Source organism: Drosophila busckii, chromosome 3R, assembly GCF_011750605.1.
Source record: "Drosophila busckii strain San Diego stock center, stock number 13000-0081.31 chromosome 3R, ASM1175060v1, whole genome shotgun sequence".
Taxonomy (NCBI): Eukaryota; Metazoa; Arthropoda; class Insecta; order Diptera; family Drosophilidae; genus Drosophila; species Drosophila busckii.
The window spans coordinates 12974227-12997119 of NC_046607.1; the positions used below are offsets into that span (position 1 = coordinate 12974227).

Consider the following 22893-nt stretch of genomic DNA (forward strand, 5'->3'; position numbering starts at 1 on the left):
TGCGAAGTAAAAACTTTGCATTTGATTTGCACGAAGGTCGTTTCAAAAATAAGCTAGCCCAACGCCGCCCAGCACTCAGTCAGCCCCCAAAGCACAAACCGCAGCACCACCAAAGCAACCAACAACAGATGGCCTGTCGATCAATTAGTCAGTCAGTCAGTTTGCCAGTCAGTCTCCCAGTTGGCTATTGTAAGCCCAGTGCTAGCCTTGAGCGCGCCCATTGCTTTGACATTGGGTGTGGCTTAAGCTTTTGGGGCTGGGCCCGCCCCGCTGACTTCGACGTGCGTTGAGGTGCTAAATGCCCCGACTGAGCTACTGAGCTACTCGGCTAGCAGGCACATAATTAAAAGCGACATTTGTTTGGCTTTTGTGGCATTAGAAAGTTGTAACGATTACACACACACAGAAAAAGAAAACAAACTTTAATGAACGCCACATTACATAAGAGCTTAGAGTTTGCGATGCGATCTGCCAGCTAATGAATAATTGGCCATGACTTAATCAAAGCAGTTAATTACTGTTAGTTAACTGAAGCCTGAAATTAGCACAGCTCAAGTATTTTGAGCGACTATAAACTGCCGCCGATTGCCCGACTGCCAACTGCGTTGCAACAGTTGCTGCTGCTGCTGCCAGCGAAAAGGCTGCACCTGTACACCCTCAATGACCTCAGCCGTTCAAAGTTTGCCTTAGGCTTGCGTGTCACAGGCTATTTTCAAGCATATACAAAAAGCCAGCTAGCTTGGTGTAAATTAGACAACAAACTGTATAAATTGATTATAGGCTTTTAATAATTTACGTTTATTAAAGCCTTAAGACGTCCGCCATTTAATTAATACGTTAGCAGCTCCAATGTGATTGCTTTTAAAGCCGATATAAAGTTTTTTATTTGTAAAATGCTTAAACTATGCCTTTTGTTCAGTGCCGAGCACAAAAGCCACGCCTGCCTGTCTAGCTGGCGCTGCTGCTGCTCCACTGGGGCTTTTGTAGTATTTTTGCAAAGGCAAATAAAATATGCATGCATATAAAAGCGGATTTTGAATATCTGAGTAAAAAATGAAAGCATGCACGCAGCCCAGTCAGCCAGCCAACCAACCAGTCAGCAGATGCGAGAGCCTTTCGAAGCTTCCGAGTAAGGCCAGCTAAAGTTAAATTTTGCGGTTAGTTCTATTGAATGGCAGCTGAAAACGCAAGTAAATTCAATTAGATTACAGCATGATTTAATTGAATTATTATAGCGTGTGTGTGTGTGTGTTCGTCTCTCTGTGTGTGTTTGCGTTCGCCAGAAGTGCAAATTACAGTTTTGATTGCAATTCGAATTGCAATTAAATGCACATTCAAAGCCATTCATACGCACTGTTGCCTTGAATTGCAAATGCAAAGGCGCACAGACAGAGCAGGAGCAATACCTTTGACGCCTGTGCAAAATCATGCACATTACGTATACGTCATGTTATCCAAAAGCCAGTGCTGCAACGCTTGACAACTGCTCGTGCGTTAACAGGCCAAGCCACGTGTGCGACAATTGGTCAACGTGCGCTTAGAGGCAGCAGCAGCAACAACAACAACAATAACAACGTTGTTGCAACATATACGTGTCAATGAGTTTTTAAGCTTGACGCACTGACGCAAACTAAGGATTCCCTCACTGCTGTCCCTGCTGCTGCTGCTGCCAACGGCTGACGCTTTTGTTATAACATATTACTTGGCAGCTCAACATGTTGCGGCTCTGATGTAAACAGACAAAAAAAAAACAGCAGCAGCAAGATATAGCAAGCACAAACAAGCAATGCAGGCAATCAAGCAAGCTAAATGTAACAAGCAGCGACGTGTGCGTGAAAGAAAAACACAAATACACAAGCACTGACACTTGCACAAACAGAAAACGGATTATTTGTTTTCGGCAGCTTTTGTTTGTACGTTCTGCTGCTTTTTTTCTCTCTCTCTCTCTCTTCATTTTTGTTGTGCCTTTATCTGCACGCTCAGCGCCTAAGCTGCCCCCCACACCTGCAACACTGCATGCTGAGTACACACACACACACATACATATGCATATAATATACACGCTTCTGCATGAGCTCAAGTCCTGAGCTGAGCCCATAGGCAGACCCTTTTGTATGCCAACATAAAACTAATATACGCCAGAGCTTGGCTTTCATATAAATTGCTAGGCAAGCAGACATTCAACCGAAAGCTAAATCATTTTCAGACAACTGAGCAGCGCATTGGCAGCATCTTTAAGATCGAGTTGTGTAAATCGTAGCTGCAATAATTCAGAGCGGCGGGCAAGCAATTTATTGATATACATCTGCCAAAGAGTAAGCGTCTCTAATGGATCGATTCCAATTCTAATTTGTATGAAGTTCTTGATTGCCTTACATAAAGCTTACGATTTGGGCATTTGCTGCCAAGCTAACACTTCATCTAAAGCATCAAGTCTAAGCGCAGTCTAACCACAATAGTTTTTTAAGTAGCCCTCAGCTTAAGGCAGCTGTCATATGCCAAAACCAATATAAGCCGCATGCCACATCAAATCAAATAGCAGCAGCAGCTGCTGCTTGCGCCAAGGCTCATCAACATTGTCAACAGAGTTTTTGCATAGCTCAAATGAGTTAGTTTTTGTGATTTCGTTTTTTCTGTCAGACCTTTGGCAGTGTTAATATAATCACAACAGATAACAAGCCTTTGCTTGACCAGCAGACACGTATGTGTGTGTCCATGTGTGTGTGTGTGTATGTGGCAACATGTTGACGTAGCACACCCAACGCGCGGCATTAAGCAAACAAACAGTGAACTGTGAACAGGACACTGCTTGGCTGTTGTGTGTGTGGTGCTTACATGTGCGTCCTGGCGTGGCATAGACAAACAAAAATAGCCAACACGTTATTATTGCGCTCTTTTTGTTGTAGATTTTGTTTAGCTGCTGCTGCTACGGAGGGCGTCAAAGTCAAGTTCAGCTGCGCGTGAGGCACAAAGGTTGCGGTTATGTTAATCGCACGAGTTGTTGTCCCTTGTCCGACATTGTTATTAAAAACTCATTCAATGTCAATCTGCGTCGACAGAGAGAGTGTGTGTGTGTGTGCGTGTGTTTGTATTGATTTAGCGTCTGCTTACTTTTTATCATTTAATATATTATCATTATGCCAGACGCAAACAATTAAATTAGTTCGCATTTCATTTTGCCTTTAAGTAAATGAGCCTAATTGCTACTTTAACAAAATGTAACTCGAAATCATCATCAGCATTTACATTATTAATATAACAATAATGACCAACAAATGGCAACAGCTAATAATGTTAGCCATTGAGGCCGCCGCCCAGGCTTTTGTGGGTTGAGGTTGAAATGGCTTTTAATTTCCTGTAACTGGCAATCAATAAAAACTGCTTTCAAGCCAATGGCTTTTGAAACATAAGGCCCAGACCCAGTGGCAGTGCCATAACCGAGAAAAGGGTGTGCAAGTAAACAAGCATGTAAATCGCACTAAAATAACAAAAACAACAACAAGCAGCCAGCTTAACTTACAACCACTGTGCGAATGGTAGCCAAAAGGCTTTGGCCAAGGATTTGCGGCAAAGGCGTTGAACTGATTAAATTGTTGACGGCAGCAGCGCTTGGGGTGTATATATAATTTCGCTGGCTTGCGGGTCTCTCGGTTGCCTTTGGCCAATTGGGAGCTGCTGCTGCAGCAACAGCAGCGGCAGCAGTTGAACTTTATCGATAAGCAACAAATTTCTGTGGGGTGGCATCTTTGCTGTCTAAAGGGAAATACATACATTTTTATGGACAATTTGGTTTTTATGTCAATTTACTGTTGCTACGCCATGCCACAGACAATTTAAGCATTCGCTCTGCTTTTCCTTTTTGCGCTGCCAGCCCAAATGCCAGATACGAACGCGAATCAAGTCAAGTCGTGCGTTTCCTTTTCCACGCTACCATTAAAATCAAGCATTGTGCTATGTGCCAGCAACAGCATAAAAAATGCTCAAATAATAAACTTTCAAAACACTTGCACTGCCAACAGTTGTAGCCATTGTAAGCCATGTGAAGTAAAAAAAAAAGTCTAAAAGTGTATGCCCACTTCGGCTTGCTGAAAACTTGCATAATTTTCTTGATTGTTAGCAGCAGAATTTTATTTTTTTTTTTTTTCTGTTGTTGTTGTTGGTGTGTATTATTGTTAGTGTGACAGCAGAGGGAACAATAACTGCGACACGATGTTGTGATAATTGCCAAGAACAGTGGAGAATGTGGCAACTGAAATTGCGGCAAGCTTAAAGCTGAGCGCGCGCCCTACAAGATTTTCGTTTTTTGTGTGTGACAAGCGTTAACAGCTATGGGGGATTAAAGACTGAGCAGCAGATCTTTAAAGCTTATCTATGTAAAATAATTTATAGCACGCTGCCAGCCATTGGAACAACAGCAACTTTATTATTATATGCTGCAATAAAACAGCATCTACATATAACTATAAAAGTGAAGCTTGACCTCAGGGCAGCTGACTGTTGTAGGCGTGGCTTGTATTTTTTTGCTGCGCTTGCTTTTGTTTTATTAAGGTCGCTTTTATTATTCATTTTGCGCTAATTTTGCTTATGTTGTTGCTTCACTTGTGCTCAAGTTTCACTTTGCAATGCAGTCAGCAAGGCAGAGAGACATGTGTGGCAGCAATTTCTCATTTTTATGCCTCGGCATGTTGTAAAACCACATTAATGCCTGCAACAGCAACAGTAACAAGCACATGAACAGCCAGCTGTGCAGTATGCCTACCCACAGTGCGTATACGTATCTGTCGTTTGTCTAAACTAAATTATGACTTCCTGGTAACACGTTTTTACATTTCCGTTTCCCGTTGATTTAATGCCACAACTGAAATTATTACCATAAATATAAACAACGACGACACACACACACACACACGCAGCATAAAGTGCGCAATTATGCGTTGCGTCTTTGTGGTTAGACTTGTGGCTGCTTGCCACATGAAATTTCTAAAGCAATGCACTAATAGATTACACAAAGCGAAAGAGAGAGAGCAGCAGACAGATAGCAAATCTCATGCCTGACTGTTTTGTCATCTAATGGCTTTGACTGCTGTTTGCAGTGTCCATGCTCTTACATATGCATTGTGTGCGTGTGTGTGTGTGTGTTTATTGAAGCATCTCTAACACATAATACGCTTGTAAGCGCCGCAGCAGCAGCCATAAAAGCAGCAGCAACACGTTTTTAACAATGCCAGCAGACAGTGAGCAGGATAAAACGGATGTGTTTAACTGGCTGCGCAATTTTTCATAATTTCATAAATAATTACATAATGCGCTGTCAGCAGAAATAACAATCTACTGCTGCCAGCCAAAAACACGTGTGTTTAGTAAAGAAGCGTAAACACACTTGAGTTGCTTTTTGGCGCATGCATATTTTAATTGAAATCATAAATTCTTAAGATATGCTTTGCATTTGGTAAATATTTTTCTTCAGCATGCGCCTAAATGCTCGCTCTTGTTATTTTTAACAGTCATCCAATACGATCTGCTTGCTTATGTTAGCAGCGCAGCTGTTAAGCGCTGCTGTTATCTTTTTACATGCATTGCCTTCTGTTAAGTTTTTTGCGCTTTGTGTGAATGCAAAACTTTATAATTTTCTTGCTATTATGCATGCTGTTGTTAAAGTTCAAGCTGCAAAAATAATTCAAATTGTTTGCATAATTTATGCATTGCAAATTATTACAGCGCGTGCATACATAATTTTTTGAAAAACGACAACTATAAATTCATACGCAAGTGCAGTTTCAACAAATCAAATTGCCGCAAAAAAAAAATCATTGCATGTGACGGCCGAGCAAAAACCGAAAGCAAATGTTAAAACAACATGAAAAATTACTCAGCTGAGGCTTTAGTTAAACAATTTGGTATGCAGCTTAGCATATTGCCTGGGCCCCCCTTGGCTTGTTGCTTGTAAATAGGCCACTTAATGCGAACGACAGCTGTTAATATTAAATTATTTAATTAATTAAGCACTAAAAGCCAATTAAATGCAGTTGACTTGCACAAAGCATGCATTAGACAAAAGTAGAGCAGTCAGCAGCACAGGCAGAAAGTTTTGCTCAAAGCAAATAAATTTAATTTCCACTACTACGCAAAGGATTTAGCTCAGCTTAAATGTCTTTGCAGCTCTTTGTTAACGGTATTCAAAAGAAAAGCTGCTCTAAGCTAAGCATGTTATGTATGTTATGTGTGTGTGTGTGTGTGTGAGTGCCACTAGAAATCCTAATCAGCTTAACTCGACAAGCAAATTTGATAGATTTTGCAATGATTTATGATTGAAATTCGTTACAGCTTACGGCTTATAACCAAATCCGCTTACAACAAACAAATGATTTGCAACGAATCTATGATAAAAGCATTTAAAATTTATATAAATTGTAACAATTGCCAAGCAAATTGCGAACACTTAACAGGTTCATTATGTGCGCAGGCTCACTCAGACGGAAATAGTCAACAGTTTGTCTTGCGAAATGTGCTGGCAACAGCTGCAGCAAATGGTGGCACTGCCACTGTCGGCCTGTCGGCTGTTGCATGATTTATGCGCATAGCAATCACTTAGTTTGTCTGTTGCATTTAATTAAGTAGGCAAAAGTTTTGCACTGCCCCCAAGCAGGATGCAGGACCTTTGGCTGCTTAACGCTATTGACAGCTATGAGCAACTCTGGCAAGTTGTTTGGAAACTTTAACACAGTTGCTGCACAATTATTTAGCGCTGACAATGCAAAGCCAATTTAGTGCCAAGCGGCAGAAGTTTTAGAGTAGAGAGTTGGCGAGTTGGTGGCTGCTGCTGTTGCTTGGCGCATTAACGGCATGAATGTTGCATGAGCCGCAACTCTCTTGCGCAATGACAATGTGTAAACTTGCCACGTCCTTGCCACACAATTTGTGTCAACACTCATCTCACTTTGCCAGCGCAAATACTTTATGTGCTTATAATAAACTCAACACTATAAAGTTGTCATATACTCTAGCTCGCATTCAATTCCCCTAACTCCCCATGAAGCGGCATAAATTTGGCTTACGGCCAGCCATTGGCACACGTAATTACATTAAAGCATGAACCCTGGCTACTCACTCTATGCTGCGCTGCTGCAGCAGACACACACACACGCACGCACGCACACACACGCATATACTGATCGATCGATAGGACATGAAAATGTCAGCACAATTAAGCTCATTGAATCAATTTACGCCCCAGCTGGTCAGCTGTAACAGTTTACAGCGCCAGCCAGCCAGCCAGCCAGACTCATGTCCTCTCCCCTCCTTTCTAACACTCTGGACCTGCATTGAGCATAGCTTGTGTTGCTGGCGACACGCAATATATTGTGTACGCTTTACATAAAGCGAATATGCTAAGCCTTTAACGCCTGCTAATTGAGTGCTTATCGATTAACGCGACGCGCAGCATTAATTATGTGAGCACGCAACTGAGTTGAGCTAAAACTTTCCATTCAAGCATAAAGCGCAAGCTGCTGGCCAAAACTAAAGCTACATTTGTTTTTAATGCTTAAAGCGTCTGGGCATTTAATTAATTGTTGAAAAGACAAAGTACGCATATTATATGTAATTTAAAAATGCTGCTCACTGGCGCATAAAGTATGAGCTGCTGCTGCTGTTGCTAGGAAACAGCAGCAGCAGCAGCATAATTAATGTTGTTGACAAGCGCAGCAGCAGCAGCAGCAACAAGGACACAAGTGGCATGACATGATTAAGATCATTATGAATTTTCGGTGTGCCCTAGCGAAAAATATCAGTAATTGCAAAAAATTAAAAACAACATTGCACATACGCAGCGTAGTACACACAACGCTTGAGCCGCTCTGTGTTTGTGATAACGCCTGACTGACTGACTGACTGACTTACTGACTGCCTGCCTGGCTGCCCCACAAGGCAGCAAGGCGCAGCAGTTTGCTGTGTGAAGTGGCATCATCAAAAACGCATCAGAGCTATTGGGTAGGGGCGTGTGCTGTGGCAGTTGCGCTGTCATTATTGTTGCCTGCCGCCGCCTGCTGCTAGCTTGGCTTGTGCCTTTTGCTCTTTGTTTACTTTTGGTTATGTTTTGCCTGTTTTTGCTTGTTGTTTTTTTTTTTTTTCTGACAATGACAACATAGCAAAGCCTGCGACAAGCAATTTTCAGCACGAAATGAGCGCATTTGTTGCAAAGGCGGGGCGAGGTCGCTGTGTGTTGTCATTGGCAATTTGCAGCAAGTGTTGCCAACGCATTTTGCACTTGCTGCACAAAATACCAGAAATTATCATTGTCATAATCATAAAAAGGCAGCGCTGTGCTGATCACATTGCCCATACGCCATGTGTTGCAGTTGTTAGACGTTGATGAGTTGACATTTACAAGCTAAGCTAGGCAATATTATAAATTAATTTAAGTCAAAGTAAGTCTTATGTGCTTCAACTGGTTTTCTCTTTGTTGTAAATCCTTTCAAACCATAAACAATTGTCATTTAAATTTATCTCTACTGTTTACATTTGTGCGCATTCCTAGCATCAAGTGTCAGCTTACAACACCTGAGGCAAGCCCATAAAAACCCGCACATATGTGTTCACTGTACATTTGGCGCTGCCACCAGCACAATTTGCATGTTTCAAATAGCAAGTGTGCCAGCGACAACTTTTTTTGCGCTTTTTTTTTCGTGTATGTTAAACTAAATACAGCTCAACGATGTGTGAGTGTGTGTGTGTGTCTGTGTGTGTGATGTATACCACAAAGCCAATGGTAAGTGGCCTGGGGGCGCATTTCAGCCATTGGAGCTCGTTAAATTTGCATGCGGATGCACGCTTCAATGTTTGTGTGTGTCTCTGAGTTTCAGATTGCAAACACCAGGGCTACATACCTGTTTAGCACACACAACGCAACTTGGTAGCGCGCGACTTTGCAGCCCTGGTAGCTCATTACTAAATGAGCACCACAATGCGATGCTGAGGCAACGACAACTAGAAAGAGAAATGCTCTGCGGTCTCTGTGATGTCTTCCACAGAGTTGCCGTTACTTCCGTCTGGCAAACGCAATTCAACTTTATTTCACATGCAACAAACGTGCCAAGGACGTTGTCGCCACGCCCCCCGCAACCACCCTACCCAGTCTGCCATTGGGTTTTCAAACAGTTTCAAATTGTATGCTGCGAGCGCGGCGCACAGACAATTGAAACAGTCAACGCGGCGTATGCGTAATGTGAGCATAAAGATTGCCGTAGCGCATATAAAATATTATTCATCGGTTTGCCACGCTTGCGAATATTTATTTAAAATTTCACTTTGGCTCAAATGCAAAGCGCGTGCCAAGTCGTCGCAGTTGCTTCAAGACAAATCCTTGCCAGCCTTATGAATTAAACAGCAGCAAAGTCAGCTACAGACTCAGCCTCAGCTTCGCGCAGCAGCAGCAACAACAACAACAATAGCAACGCGTTTGTAATTAAAACTTACCAGGGCGCACTTGTAAAAGTTCATTATGCGCTTCTGGGCGTGCCCCAGCCACCCACAACGGAGTTGTAGGCCCCGCCCTCGCCACATTGCTGTCCAGCTGTCAAATTCGTAATCTCTGGCATGCTTTGACTCAAAAGAACGCACTGCAGCTGCGGCTGACAGTTTGCGCTGCAACACAAAAAAAAAAAAAAATGAGGCCTAAACCCGCATCATGGCAGCTATGCCAACCAGACTGGCAGCAGGAATCACATAGGACAATAACACACCCAACATGCCCGAACTGACCTGAACTAAGGCTCGCCGGGCTGTCAAAGCAATGTCAGATATTAGCGCATGATTGAAAGCCGCTGGCTAAAACTTGCATGTGCCTCGGCTTTGTGCACAGTCCACAAGCCAATTAGGCAGCGAGTTCGGAGCGCTGCTTATCCGCAGCATCCCATCAATTTGCATTTGACAAGAGCGCTCATTTTTTTGGTAATTTGGCAGCAGCGGCAGCAGCGGCGGCCCACCTGGTTATTACCCCTTTTGCTTATTGCCACTTATGCCTTTGTCTGCTTGATTAAATTATTTTTCATTATTTGGCAAATAAAAGCGGCTGTTGAGGCTGAGGCTGAGGCTCCCAGCATCGAGCCAACAAGCAACGAGGACAACAACTGGGCTTACACATTTAATAAGTTTATTAAAAGAGGCAAGCAAAGGCAACAGCCGAGAAATAAAGCGCGCTATTATGTAAGGAATTCTTATCAAAAAAGCAAAAGGAATACAGCTTGTGTTGAATGTCAACACGCAGCTGTGACTAAGGGTAGTGCTTACGTATATACCGTTATGTAACAAAGTGTCTTGACTGTCAGTGGCTTTAAAAAACACATGCGCAAAAAGTTAAGCCGATTTACTGTACTTCAAAGTGACTTTTTTGTCAAGCAGTCAAGCAGCCTGCCGCTGCCGCTTTAATCAGAGCTCACACAGCAAGAAACAATGTGAAACACAGCAACATATTGAAACTCAAATAATTTTTGAAAATATATGAATTATATGTCTCAAGCATAGCAGCTTAATAATGAGTAATTAGATTATACTTATTTAAAAGCTGATGCAAGTATTAATAAACAATTTATTATTATAATTAATTTCATAGCTGATAAATAATATGATAGACAGTCCAAATAATTTTAATAAATAAGTTAGCTCAACTTGTTGAGCATTCTTAACAACTCAGAAATATTTAAAATGCTGCTGCACTGCTTACCTAGAAGACTGAAGAGTGTCTAATTCTTATGCTCAGTTTCTAACTGCTGCCTGCTATATCGCTTAACGCAGTCAAAATAAATTCAGCCAGCCACCCACCCACGCTCTCAGCAACGCTCTCGCTCAATCGCATCAGCATACAGCGCTTAGCGATCGAACCCTGAGCGATGTGAATGAGAGACACGAGCAGCGATTCGAGCGAAGAGCGAGCAGCAGCTTACATGTGTGGGAGGTAGACCGGAAATGTGAGGCGCATTGCAGATCAGTTGTGCATGGACTGTGGGCGAGTAAACAAGCAGTGAACGAGGTGCCTGAATAATAATAATAATAAATAATTATAATATACTGGTATTAACTTACAAGCAATCTATTGAGCTATGTTAAACAAGTTAGTCTATATCAGTGAATCCTTTTTCACTTTGGTTTATAATGATAAATTATTTATTATTTTAAAACAGATTATATATTTAAAAAACATATTTATAATGATGTACAATTTTTTTAAAAAATCAAAGACTGTTTTTCAGGCCATTTAAAATATTATTAGCTCTAACTATTTACAATTTTTATACGAATTAAAGACATTGACTTCCACTTCTGAGAAATAAAGTTTAACTGAAAATGTCATTTATTATTTTTCAAACAGAATTCCCTACCCCACATTTCTCTCTCTTTGTGTTAAGCTGACACTGTCAGGATTGCGGTCAATTTGTAGTTACGTAGCATTGGCCAGAAGGCCAGAAAATGCGGTTAATCTACAGGTAGCTGCTGGCAGAGCTATTTCCGGCCTAGAAGGACATGGCTATGTGACAATGTTATGAGGCTGTTGCTGCTGCTGCCAAATATAATATTTAATGCTTAAGACTGCAGCTTAGCTTTTGACCCTTTTCAGTGCTGACAATTGCCTTTTAGAGAGTGTCAGAGTGCTAAGAGGCCCAACGCAACCCACACGCAATTAGCATAGAAATTGATTTTGTTGCTTGATCGAGGTGCATTTACTTTGCTGTGAGTGAGTAAGAAATAAAATTAAGTTTAGGCAATGCAATTTAGCTGGCAACAGCAACAGGCGCTTTTTGTGTGGTCAAAGGGTAAAAGTTGGACGTTGCCACAAATCAAGCTTAAATTTACATTTGTGTTGTTGTTGTGGTTGTGCTGGCACTAGCTGGCACGGCTAACTCAATTATCTTTGGCAAGAAACTGCAAACTTATCGATTTGTTTGGCCAAATTGTATTTGTAAACTAGCAAACTCAATTTATTTACTGCTGCAATTTGAAGTGCTGTCGATGCAACAGTCAGCAAAGTCGAAAGGCTCAGCAGCAGCAGCAGCAACTAAGGAGCAAGTTGGCAATTCCAGTGAATGGCAAGTTTTAAATAATAAATAGCATTAAATGCAAAATAGAGACTCAGAGTGGCAGCAGCACAAGCAGAAAAGGAAAGAAAATCACTGAACGGTAAACGGTACGGCCAGTGGGCGCATACTTGAGAATCAAGTGGCATGGCCCAGCATAAATCGTGCTGCAACATAATGAGGCGCCGACGACGCCGCCGCCAAGTAGCGCAGCAGCGAGTCCGAGTCTGAGTCCGAGTCCAAGGCAAACTAGCAACGGATGCAAATGTCTCAGGCAAAATTGCATTGAGCAAGGCTCCCAAGTCTGTGTGCCTGCCTGCCAAGTTGCCACAAAATTAGTTTAGACTGAGCGGAAGCAAAGGCCACTGAAATAACTATGTTTATAAAAAGCAGCTGCTGTGTTTGTTTGCCACTTGCAGATGCAGCTGCCAGGAGCAGGAGCGTCAAGCAAATTGGGCTGCCAATGCGCACAATAATAATCAAGAAATTATAGAGGAGAGCGTTAACTAAACTACCATGGGCAAGTCCTGGGGCCCGCACAGCAGCGAGGAGCTCAGCAGTCTGGACGCTGACAATCACACCGAGTCCATTTACTCAATTAAATCAGTTTGGATTACAGAATGGTAAGCGCACTCACTTTCAGCGTCAGCTGCTAAAGTTTTCTCTTCTTGCAGGAGTCTACAATTGGAGCGCGAGAAACTTTGTCGCAAGCTATACAAGCGCGTCATGGAGCATGCGGAGTGCCAGAAGCTGCTGGAGGCAGCCAAGATATTCGGCGAGATTACCGACTTTAGCGCCTGGTCTGCCAACGAGCAGTTGCAATGGTATCGCAGCTATGGCGCCAATTATACGCACATGGTGCGCAACAGCTCAACGGAGCCGGCTACGACGACTGTGGACTCTGTGGAGCCGGTGCAGGTGTTGCCGCCGTTTGAGACTTGGCAGGCCATTGTCATTGCCATCTGCCTGGTCATGTGCATCATTCTAACCGTGGGCGGCAACATTCTTGTGCTAATGGCCTTCATTGTGGATCGAAATATTCGCCAACCCAGCAACTACTTTATTGCCTCACTTGCAGCTACTGATATGCTCATAGGTAAGTGCATCTAACTAGATTAGTAAAGTAGCCTTAGTAGCGATTAAACTCCTAAAAATTCCATACACAAATCCAAGTGTGCAACTTTACATTTATAGATCATTTTATTTACAAGAGAGACATGAAGGCATTAGCTGAAATCAAATGTTTATTAGTCGTAAAATAAATTAGATTAAAATAGTTCAATGAAAAATTTTTAATATATTTTAAAATATTTTATCTTACATTATTATGTGACATAAACAAAAATATTGCACTTGGTCCTATCTCCAGATTAATGTTGCTCTCTTCACAGGCACCGTTTCCATGCCCTTCTATATGATCTATATACTGACGGGCAAATGGGATCTCGGGCCACTGCTCTGCGACTTGTGGCTCTCCGTGGACTACACCGTTTGTCTAGTCTCGCAGTACACGGTGCTGCTGATAACCATCGATCGATATTGCTCTGTCAAGATAGCGGCCAAGTATCGCAGCTGGCGCACACGCACTAGAGTCATCTATATGGTGTCCATCACCTGGATAATACCCACGCTACTGTTCTTCATTTCAATCTTTGGCTGGGAACATTTCACGGGCAAACGTGATTTATTGCCAGGACAATGTGCCGTGCAGTTTTTGAAGGATCCAGTGTTTAATACGGCGCTCATCATTGGCTACTATTGGACCACATTGATTGTGCTCTTTGTGCTCTATGCAGGCATCTACAAGACGGCCTACGACATGCAGAAGCGCAGCGAGGCAAAGCAGCGCAAGATGCAGTCCATGGTGGCGCTAAGTGCGGGCGCCATGTCTGGCATGGCAGGACATGCCGCTGGCATAGGCGTTATCGAGGAGAAGATATTGAAAACGAAGGTGCAGCTGTCCAGCGGCATTACTGACCTGGACAGCGGCACTTGCAATACAACTGTGAAGCGTTTAAGCGGCTCCGGACAGGCCAATCCGCTGGCGCAGGCCACCGAAGCGATTGCTGAGCACATGACGCCTGAACAGCGACGCGCATCGGAGGCCAAGATTGAAGAGTCCAAGCGTGCTGCTGCTGAGGCAGAGAAGAGCGAGCGTAGCAGCAGTCCGGCCTTCGACTCGGATGAGGAATCGTCGGTGAATCAAACGCAGCAGCTGCTCAATCAACAGAAGCTGGCCAATCTTCGCAAGCGCTCCTCCATTGGTCTGGTATTTGGTGCGCAGGCCGCGCTGCTGGCCACACGGCACAAAGGTAATTTGCATCAGAGTTGCAGCAACTCGAAGTCAATTGAAGCCATGCACTCCATGGGCGCCAAGTCGCCACAGCATGTGTCCAACAAGTCAAGTATGCAGCGCGCCCAGAGCAAGGAGGAGGTGGGCATGGTGCTGCAGCAGCAGCAGCAGGCACATACGCCAATTGAGCGGCCCAAGCGCACCTCCTGCTCGACGCTCTCCCAAATAGCCGAGCATGAACGCCTTATTGACTTCCACCCGCCACCCGCTAAGCCGCATCCGCTCTCGCCCGAGGAACTGGCGCCCATTGAAGTGCCACGCGAACAGGTACAGCAGTGCCTGGTGCAGGCCATCTTGCCGCCCCCGGAAGCCTTTCAGTGCACCACACCCCTATCCGACTACTCTGACAATCCCTTTGGCAACAGCGGCTCCGGCAATAGCGAACTGGCCATGACCTACGACCTGATGACCAACAACTCTGAGCTGCGCTACATGGACGAAAGCTCGGCCATGCAGGCGACCATCACTGAGAGCGCCACCAGCACGCATGTAACCTCCTCCCAGCGCAGTGTCATTCCACCACCGCCACCCGCACGCAAACCGATCCAAAGCTCCCCCAGCGCATCCGTCAGCGAGGAGCCCAAGCCGGTTGCCATTGAAAAATGTCTTCTCGTCTCCTACACAGGCATCGAAGACTTTGCCAAGGTGCGACGCGAGAGCTGCATTGAGGCCATCTGCCTGCTGGATGTGCCCAATGAGCACGGCAAGATACTGGCCGACTGCCCGCATCGGCGTGCCTCCAGTCCCATGGAAACCAGCAGCAAGGACGCGGTGCTCTACTCACCCATGCCACCGGTACCGCTGCCGCAGCCAAAGTCGCTGCCAGCCACAAGCAGCGCAGTCAATGCACCGCAGCCGCTGGAGCGTATTGATGAGCGCGAGGCCTCGGACAGCAACACCAACAAAATGCACTCCACATCGGGCACCACCAGCAGCTCGGGCGTTGGCCAAGCGGGCAGCATACGCAAAGCTGCCAATGAGGCAGAGCAGGAGGGCGGCAGCGGCAGCGGCATATCCCGCCGTGGCTCGAGCAAGCGCCACTTTATGCACTCGATTGGCAAGCACTTCAAGAGCAAGAAGACGCTGCCGCTGGTAATGGGTATAGGCGGCAGTCGACAAAAGTCCAAGTCCGAGAATCGTGCGCGCAAAGCGTTTCGCACCATTTCGTTCATTTTGGGCTGCTTTGTGGCCTGCTGGACGCCGTATCATGTGCTGGCGCTCGTCGAGGGCTTCTGCCGCAATCCGCCGTGCACCAACGAGCATCTGTTCATGTTCTCGTACTTTCTCTGTTATGCCAACAGTCCAATGAATCCCTTCTGCTATGCGCTGGCCAATCAGCAGTTCAAGAAGACCTTTATGCGCATACTCAAGGGCGATTTGCATATGACCTAATTTATTTATGTTACGTTTCGCATTGTTGACGCGACCACTGCATCCGGTTTGGCATTGCATTTTGTAGACAACACATACACACATACACAATAGGCACAGCATATATTCCCCAGAGCCCCAGGAAATGTTGTGCCAAACACAGAAACATTTTATTGCTTTTAGATTTAGATTGAACAAAATGCTCCGCTAAACGGCAGATGATGCAGTTGGCTCGGGTTGGTCGCTCTCTTTCCTCCTTCAATTGAAAACACTGATTGAATTCAAAATTTAAAAGGTGTGCGCACTATGCTGCGATATGCTAAGTAGCCAAAGGTAAAGGTGTGTGTTAGTTAGAATGGAACTACATAAGGTTTAGGACAGTTTAGTTTATTTGGCACTAAGTCAAGGCAAATGTTTTAGACAATAAATAAATTAATGTCTCTAGTGCGTAAGTAAACAAAATTATATAATACAATATATACTTAAAGTACAATATGCACGTACATATATGTGGCTACTTATATATATATATACATATATAGGCTTAATCATATCCAATTAAAGAAAGCGATTGCATTTGATTCAATATCAGAACATTGCAAATCACTTTATGCGTCAATGCGTATTCCAAATACAATAAATATAATATAGCGACATCTGAACAATTCTCGTTGTACTATGCATGTCAAACTGTATGTTGAACAATAACAATAAAGCAAATAAACATTGGTGTAAAAATCTATAACTTGCATTACATATATTACAATCAACACAAATACAAATATACTTATATACATATAACTGAATGTATAAATGTCAATTGATGTGCGCGCCACTTACACATGCATATGAATATAAATATGTTTATACTAGAAACGAAATATCAACAATTATTACATCAAACAAATAAATAAAATAAAAGAACTCCGGACGCCTTGCTAACAATGCGCTCTATTCTATATACGTATGTACTACACGTAAATTAATATGTAAATTAAACTGAAATAAATTCAGATTTATTTTCTGCGTCTATGCCGAGCTGCCTAAATAAGTTATGTACTTACTTACATATGTATTATATACAAGGTGTGTTAATAAATAATGAAACTATTATTACATCTCGAGATTAAACAGACCGTTTTAAAAAAACCGCACACTTCAATCTTGAGAGATAAGAATTTTGTGAACACACCTTGTATTCTATATTTAGCTATATTCAACTGTTTGTTAATAATATTATTTATTGTATAATTGGTTGTACTAATTGCTTACGTTTAACATTCATCTCTTGTTAGATTTTAAGCTGAGTTGCCTCTGTCATGGGTTTAATTCAAATGTGTTAGTTTTTTGTTCTTTTTAGCTACTAAATAAAACTATTTACAATAATATATACATCAAACATTTAGTAAATTGCATGCTCATGATTAAAAAACAATTTATCTACTTAGGAAGTGGTTTGTTTATATAAAATGTTTAATACATGCCATTTAAATAATTGGCACAGCTAATTGTGGGAGCTTAAACAATTTAAAAAAAAGTTGCTGATGGTTTATTGTAGAGGCGTAGCTAGGTATGGCCCATACCCGTGCCCACTTCCTCTTCAACATCTTGTATATAATAAAAAGTGAACTAAAATTTTTATAAGTCAAATTGTCCGATTAAAAAATATGCTTAATTGTAAAAACAAAAGTCTATATATATTTAGAATTAACTATGACTTAGTCATATTTATTTCGTACAGTGTATTGCTACGTTTTGCAACACTGACTATGTAGTGCCAAATAAAAGCTCGCGTGAGCTTATATCAAAATTCCATTTCAATTCGAAATACGTATTTAAGTTAATTTTTTGTCAATTATGGACTAAGTACTTGAGGAACGGCGACGCGTTCGTAGTTCGCAACCAGATGTGATAGCGTGCGGCAGACAGAACCTAATACAGAGCTAAGCAACAACTAAGCGATTCACTTTTTATTAGACAGAACGCGAGCAAAGTAACTTCAACCCAGTTCCGGAAGCTCAAAGTGCGCGCGCAATCGACGCATACGCGAACGAATTTGAATTAATTTCAGAGACACCTGTTGACCCCGCTAGAGACAGTAAAATGGATTTTTTGCTGCGTTTAATTGGGTTCTTGGTAACATGGATTGGCATGACTGTAAATAGATTACTAGATATATTCATGCTTGCGCGCAAGAGTCCGGACTATCCGCCTATAACGAATCCGCTGCTGACCAAATCGGTTATTGAGCTAAGTGCAGCATTGCGACGTGGTCAGGTGAGTAAGGTCAAGGTGAACTCAAGCAGCGTTTATTACTAATTTCTTGGCACGCTATAGCTTACATCAGTTAAGTTGGTTAACGCGTATATAGCACGTGTAATTGAAGTCAATCCCTCGCTGAATGCGGTTATTGAAGAGCGTTATGATGCGGCACTGAAAGAGGCGCAACATGCGGATGAGCTCATAACTAGAGCAAGCACGGAATACGATCGCGTGGCGCTGTTCACACGTTATCCACTGCTGGGCATACCCTTCACCGTCAAGGAATCGTGCGCACTTAAAGGTAAGCTCTGAGTCTCTTTTTTTCACTTGAGCTGTACCAATTACTTTGCTGCAGGTCTCTCCTTTACGGTGGGCAGCGTTCTGCGCAAGGACATGAAAGCGCCTATGGATGGCGAAGTGGTTGCATTAATGCGCGAAGCTGGCGGCATACCCTTGTTAGTCTCTGCCACGCCTGAGTTCTGCATGAGCTTGGAAACCAACACAATTGTCAATGGCCGCTGCGTCAATCCGTATAACTTGGCACGCACCTCAGCGGGCTCGTCCGGGGGCGAAGGCGCCTTAAACGGTTGCGGTGCCACAACGTTTGGCGTGGGCTCTGACATCAGCGGTTCAATACGGTTGCCAGCTATGTTTTGTGGCGTTTTTGGGCACAAGCCCACTGGTGGACTCACCTCAGTCAAAGGTCACTTTCCGTACTCTCTGACGGATCCAAATTTCAACTACTATCTGCAGCTTGGACCCATAACACGCTTTGCACGTGACATGCCGCTACTGCTAGAGATTATGGCGGGCGATAAAAAGCAGCAATTAAGAATGAGTGAGCAGGTGCCGCTTAAGGAAATCAAAGCAAGTTACTGCTCAAATGTAAATGTAATGCCTTTCACTGCTAATTCCTATTAATTCAGATCTACTATGCATATGGCTACTCAGGACTGAATGCGCTAACACATCCCATTGTGGATGACGACATAAAGATTTCACTGATGCGTGCTGTTAAATGTTTCGAGCAAGCTGGTCTACACACTGAGAAGGTAAATCTATAGCATTTGCTTTGCATTTGTTTTTATTATTACTTTCATATCCTTGCAGCTTGATCTTAAATTCCTGAAGAATTCCATGGAAGTGTCTTTAGCTGGTCTGATTGATTTGAAGGGTTTTCCCAGCATTGTTACGCAGCAATCAGATCGTTTTCCAAAGATGCGTATGCTCATTGTGGAGATGTTCAATAGCATCATTGGTCACTCGCTTTTTACCAAGGAGGCGATGTTTGCGGAGCTAATGCATCGATTGCATGGCTTCATGTCTAACAGCAATAAGGAAAAGTATCTTCGGGAGGCCGCTGTAATTAAAGCACATCTGACTGTAAGGTATAAGCTAGGCTGTAAAGAAAATTAACCAACGCTATTCTTCATCTCAGGAACTTTTGGGTGATCGTGGTGTGCTGTTCATGCCCACATTCCACACCACCGCCTTGGCCTTTCACACTACGGCGCTGAACCTCACTGGCGTCGACAATCTCTTGCTCTTCAATGTGCTTGGATTTCCAGCTACACACGTGCCAATGGGCTTAAATTCACAAGGCATGCCTGTAGGATTTCAGGTTATAGCAGCGCCCTACCAAGATAGGCTTTGTCTTCAAATTGCTGCCGAATTGGAGGCCGTCTTTCATGGTTGGGTGCCGCCGCTTAAACACCAATTTAATGACTAAAAACAGTAACAGTTTTTTAGCAATTTTAGGGATACGGTTAGAGTTTATCTTAAAAGAAACAGACTTTAAATAAAGTTGAACACAGTTGAATTTAAATTCGAACCAAAAAGTATCGATTCTATTTCGATAAGCAGTTATCAACTGAAAGCCCTTAATGTTATGTTACGTTAACGTAATGTTAAATGCCTGTTAGGTGGCGCGCGCTTTAATTTTTAACACGCTGTCATCCACTATATGAAAAAGTAAACAAGAGCAACAAGTGTAAACATTGCATATTTATAACAACAAACTGTCGCATTTATTTAAGTAAAAGCAATTAACGCCAAGAATGCAATAGCAGCAGTTGCAAACCAGTTTATTTCCATTTATTGGATGCGAGCTATTGAATTGGCAATTGAGCTTGCAGTTAAAACGCAGTACTGCTCTAATAGTCTTATCTGGAGGTGCTATGGAATTTTTTGTGCGCCTTTTTTTGATTGTAGTCAAATTAATTGCTTTATTTATAAATGTGCTGCAAACTCTTAATCCATTGAAAAAAGAGAAGCCTAAAGCTAATGCTTTACCACCAATTGAAAATCATTTGTTGACCTTAAGTGCTCAGGAGCTGCGTAAGCGCCTTTGTGAGGGTCAGGTATGACTTAATCTTTATCTATTTATAGCACAAAAATTAATTATGCAAATGTTTGTTGATTGCAGATAAGCTCGCTTGAACTAGTCTCTGCTTATATTGAGCGCATCAAAGTTGTAAATCCGCAGCTAAATGCAGTCGCTCAGGATTGCTTTGAGGCGAGCTTGGTCCAGGCAGCTAAAGTGGATGCGCAGATTGGCGACGCTAGCGATGTAAAGAGCTTGTTTCAACAGCAGCCCCTGTTGGGCATGCCAGTGACAGTAAAGGAGTCCTGTGGCCTGTCAGGAATGTCCTTTGCCGTAGGCTCTTTGGCACGCAGTCAGTTAAAAGCACCAGCTGATGGTGCTGTGGTGGCGCGTTTGCGCGCAGCCGGTGCCATACCATTGTTGGTATCCGCCACGCCGGAGTATTGCTTTTCCATTGATACGGATACGCTGCTTAATGGACGCTGTTGTAATCCGTTTGATCTTGAACGTACACCTGGAGGCAGCTCAGGAGGCGAAGTAAGTAACAAGCACTTAGTAAATCGATTTAAATCTATTTTCCAATCTTCAGGGTGCCCTGAATGGCGCAGGTGCCTCTCTTTTTGGCATAGGCTCTGACATTGGCGGCTCCATACGTATACCAAGTTTGTTTTGTGGAGTTTTTGGGCACAAGCCCACTGCTGGAGTTGTCTCAGTTGAGGGACACTTTCCGAACTCTAGCAATGATGACTTTAATCAGTATTTGGTAATGGGTCCGATTACACGATTTGCCGTTGATCTTGCACAGCTGCTGGAGATCATGGCTGGCACGCAAGCTGCCAATAAGTTGCGTCTACATGAGCCTGTTGATTTGAAACAACTACAAGTACACTATGCATTGAACTTCGAAGGACTCAATGGATACATGCATCTTGCTGTGGATGAGGACATAAAAACGACTATACGCATGGCCGTAGTGCATTTAAAATCCCAGGGATTACAAGTGCAGCGTGCCAACTTACCGGGCTTTCGTAATTCACTAGAAATTGGACTTGGTGGCATTGCACGTTTAGATAAAATGGATTTTCTGCTCACTGCACAACAGCCGTATGAAAAAGTGGCCCAAATACGCAAGACATTGTGGGAACTACTACGCAGTCTGTGTGGTCAGTCAAAGTATACAACTGGACCGCTGATCTTTGATCTCATGAGACGCTCCAATGCCTTTATGCCAAGCAAACAGTTGGAAACCTATCAACAAGAGGGACAGTCGTTAGCCACTGACTTGTCTGTAAGTATTTGCAATTAGCAGCATGCACTGTTTGTCTAACAATTATATTTAAACTGTATTTAAGCGACTGCTTGGCGAGAACGGCGTTTTGATATTTCCCACTTTACATGCGCCGGCTTTTTCGCATGGCGCCACTCCAATACAGTTGTGGGGTGTTGACTATACATTGATCTTCAATATTCTTGGCTTTCCCGTAACTCATGTGCCTATGGGTTTGAATGATGCTGGTTTACCAATTGGATTTTCTGTTGTAGCGGCACCCTTTCAGGACCGTCTTACTATTCGAATTGCAGTTGAGTTAGAACGTGTCTTTGGCGGATGGCAACCACCAAGTCCTCATAAATTAGTTACTTAAAAATGTATATTTTTAAAAGTCATAAAGGTTTTATAAACTTATTGCCTATTTGCAATTTATTCAAAAGCAATATATAACGCGGGACTCTATCGATAGTACATAATAGCAATTAGTTCCTATCGATGGTTTCAGCCAGTCAGAGCGAATCTGTAACTTAACATAAATGCAAACTGCATAATAACAGTAGAGAGTGTCAAACGGCAATAGGACATGGCATTTAACATGACATAACTTTTAGCTATTTCTAGCTTTATTTTAGTTGTCAATTTCATATTATCCCCACTGCTTCGATATAATGGTTAAACAATTGTTTTGCTCAGACAAATTGGCTTAAAATCCTTCATTTATATAACTTAATTTGTTAAATCAATATATTGTATCAATTTTTAATCGCAGCTTGCATTTCCTTTTCTCAATAATTTTTTTTCTTGGTCGATAAAATTTTTTATTTACGCCGGAATCATTCAGAATATTACCGATCGGTAATAAACAAATAGTGATTTGCTAAAAAAAAGTTAAATTTTATCTTTTCGGTCAATAGAAGCATGGGGAGGAATTTAGATAAACTTTATGTGGTTTTGTGAGAAGAATGATCAAATTTTATATATAATAGGACCTAAATTAGTTTATTGCAATTTTTTGTATGTTACTATTAAGATTCCAAATTAATTTAGTTTCTCTTATTTATGATTGTTTTTTTTACTTAATTTGCCTCATGTAACTTTTTTTTAGCAAATCACTATTTGTTTATTTCGGATTTTTGCCACATCCGCTCCGTCGGAAAGGCGCCATTGCAGAACGGGCATCTGAAAATTTAAATAAATATATAATTATGTTAAATTTAGTTTATATAAAACTTACTTGTGACTTCTT

General features: G+C 42.6%; 3 protein-coding genes across 3 annotated transcripts; all 3 read left to right on the top strand.

Annotated features, from left to right (window-relative positions):
• Positions 1-12596: 12596 nt before the first annotated feature.
• Positions 12597-16235, top strand: LOC108601291 (probable muscarinic acetylcholine receptor gar-1; the record flags this gene model as incomplete). The annotated part of the gene is made up of 3 exons (XM_017989190.1): positions 12597-12691; positions 12743-13164; positions 13460-16235. Coding segments are annotated over 3 exons (2871 nt in total), but the record flags the coding sequence as incomplete, so codon positions are not given.
• Positions 16236-17600: 1365 nt separating this feature from the next.
• Positions 17601-20049, top strand: LOC108603330 (fatty-acid amide hydrolase 2-B). The gene is made up of 6 exons (XM_017992054.2): positions 17601-18069; positions 18130-18355; positions 18410-18921; positions 18981-19106; positions 19165-19437; positions 19493-20049. The coding sequence occupies exons 1-6, from the start codon at positions 17896-17898 to the stop codon at positions 19781-19783; spliced, it is 1602 nt and encodes a 533-aa protein (XP_017847543.1). The 5' UTR covers positions 17601-17895; the 3' UTR covers positions 19784-20049.
• Positions 20050-20223: 174 nt separating this feature from the next.
• LOC108603329 (fatty-acid amide hydrolase 2-B) lies at positions 20224-22041 on the top strand. Its single transcript, XM_017992052.1, has 4 exons — positions 20224-20414; positions 20480-20914; positions 20967-21665; positions 21730-22041. Exons 1-4 carry the CDS (start codon positions 20232-20234, stop codon positions 22018-22020), a joined length of 1608 nt encoding a protein of 535 aa, XP_017847541.1. The 5' UTR covers positions 20224-20231; the 3' UTR covers positions 22021-22041.
• The last annotated feature ends 852 nt before the right edge of the window (positions 22042-22893 follow it).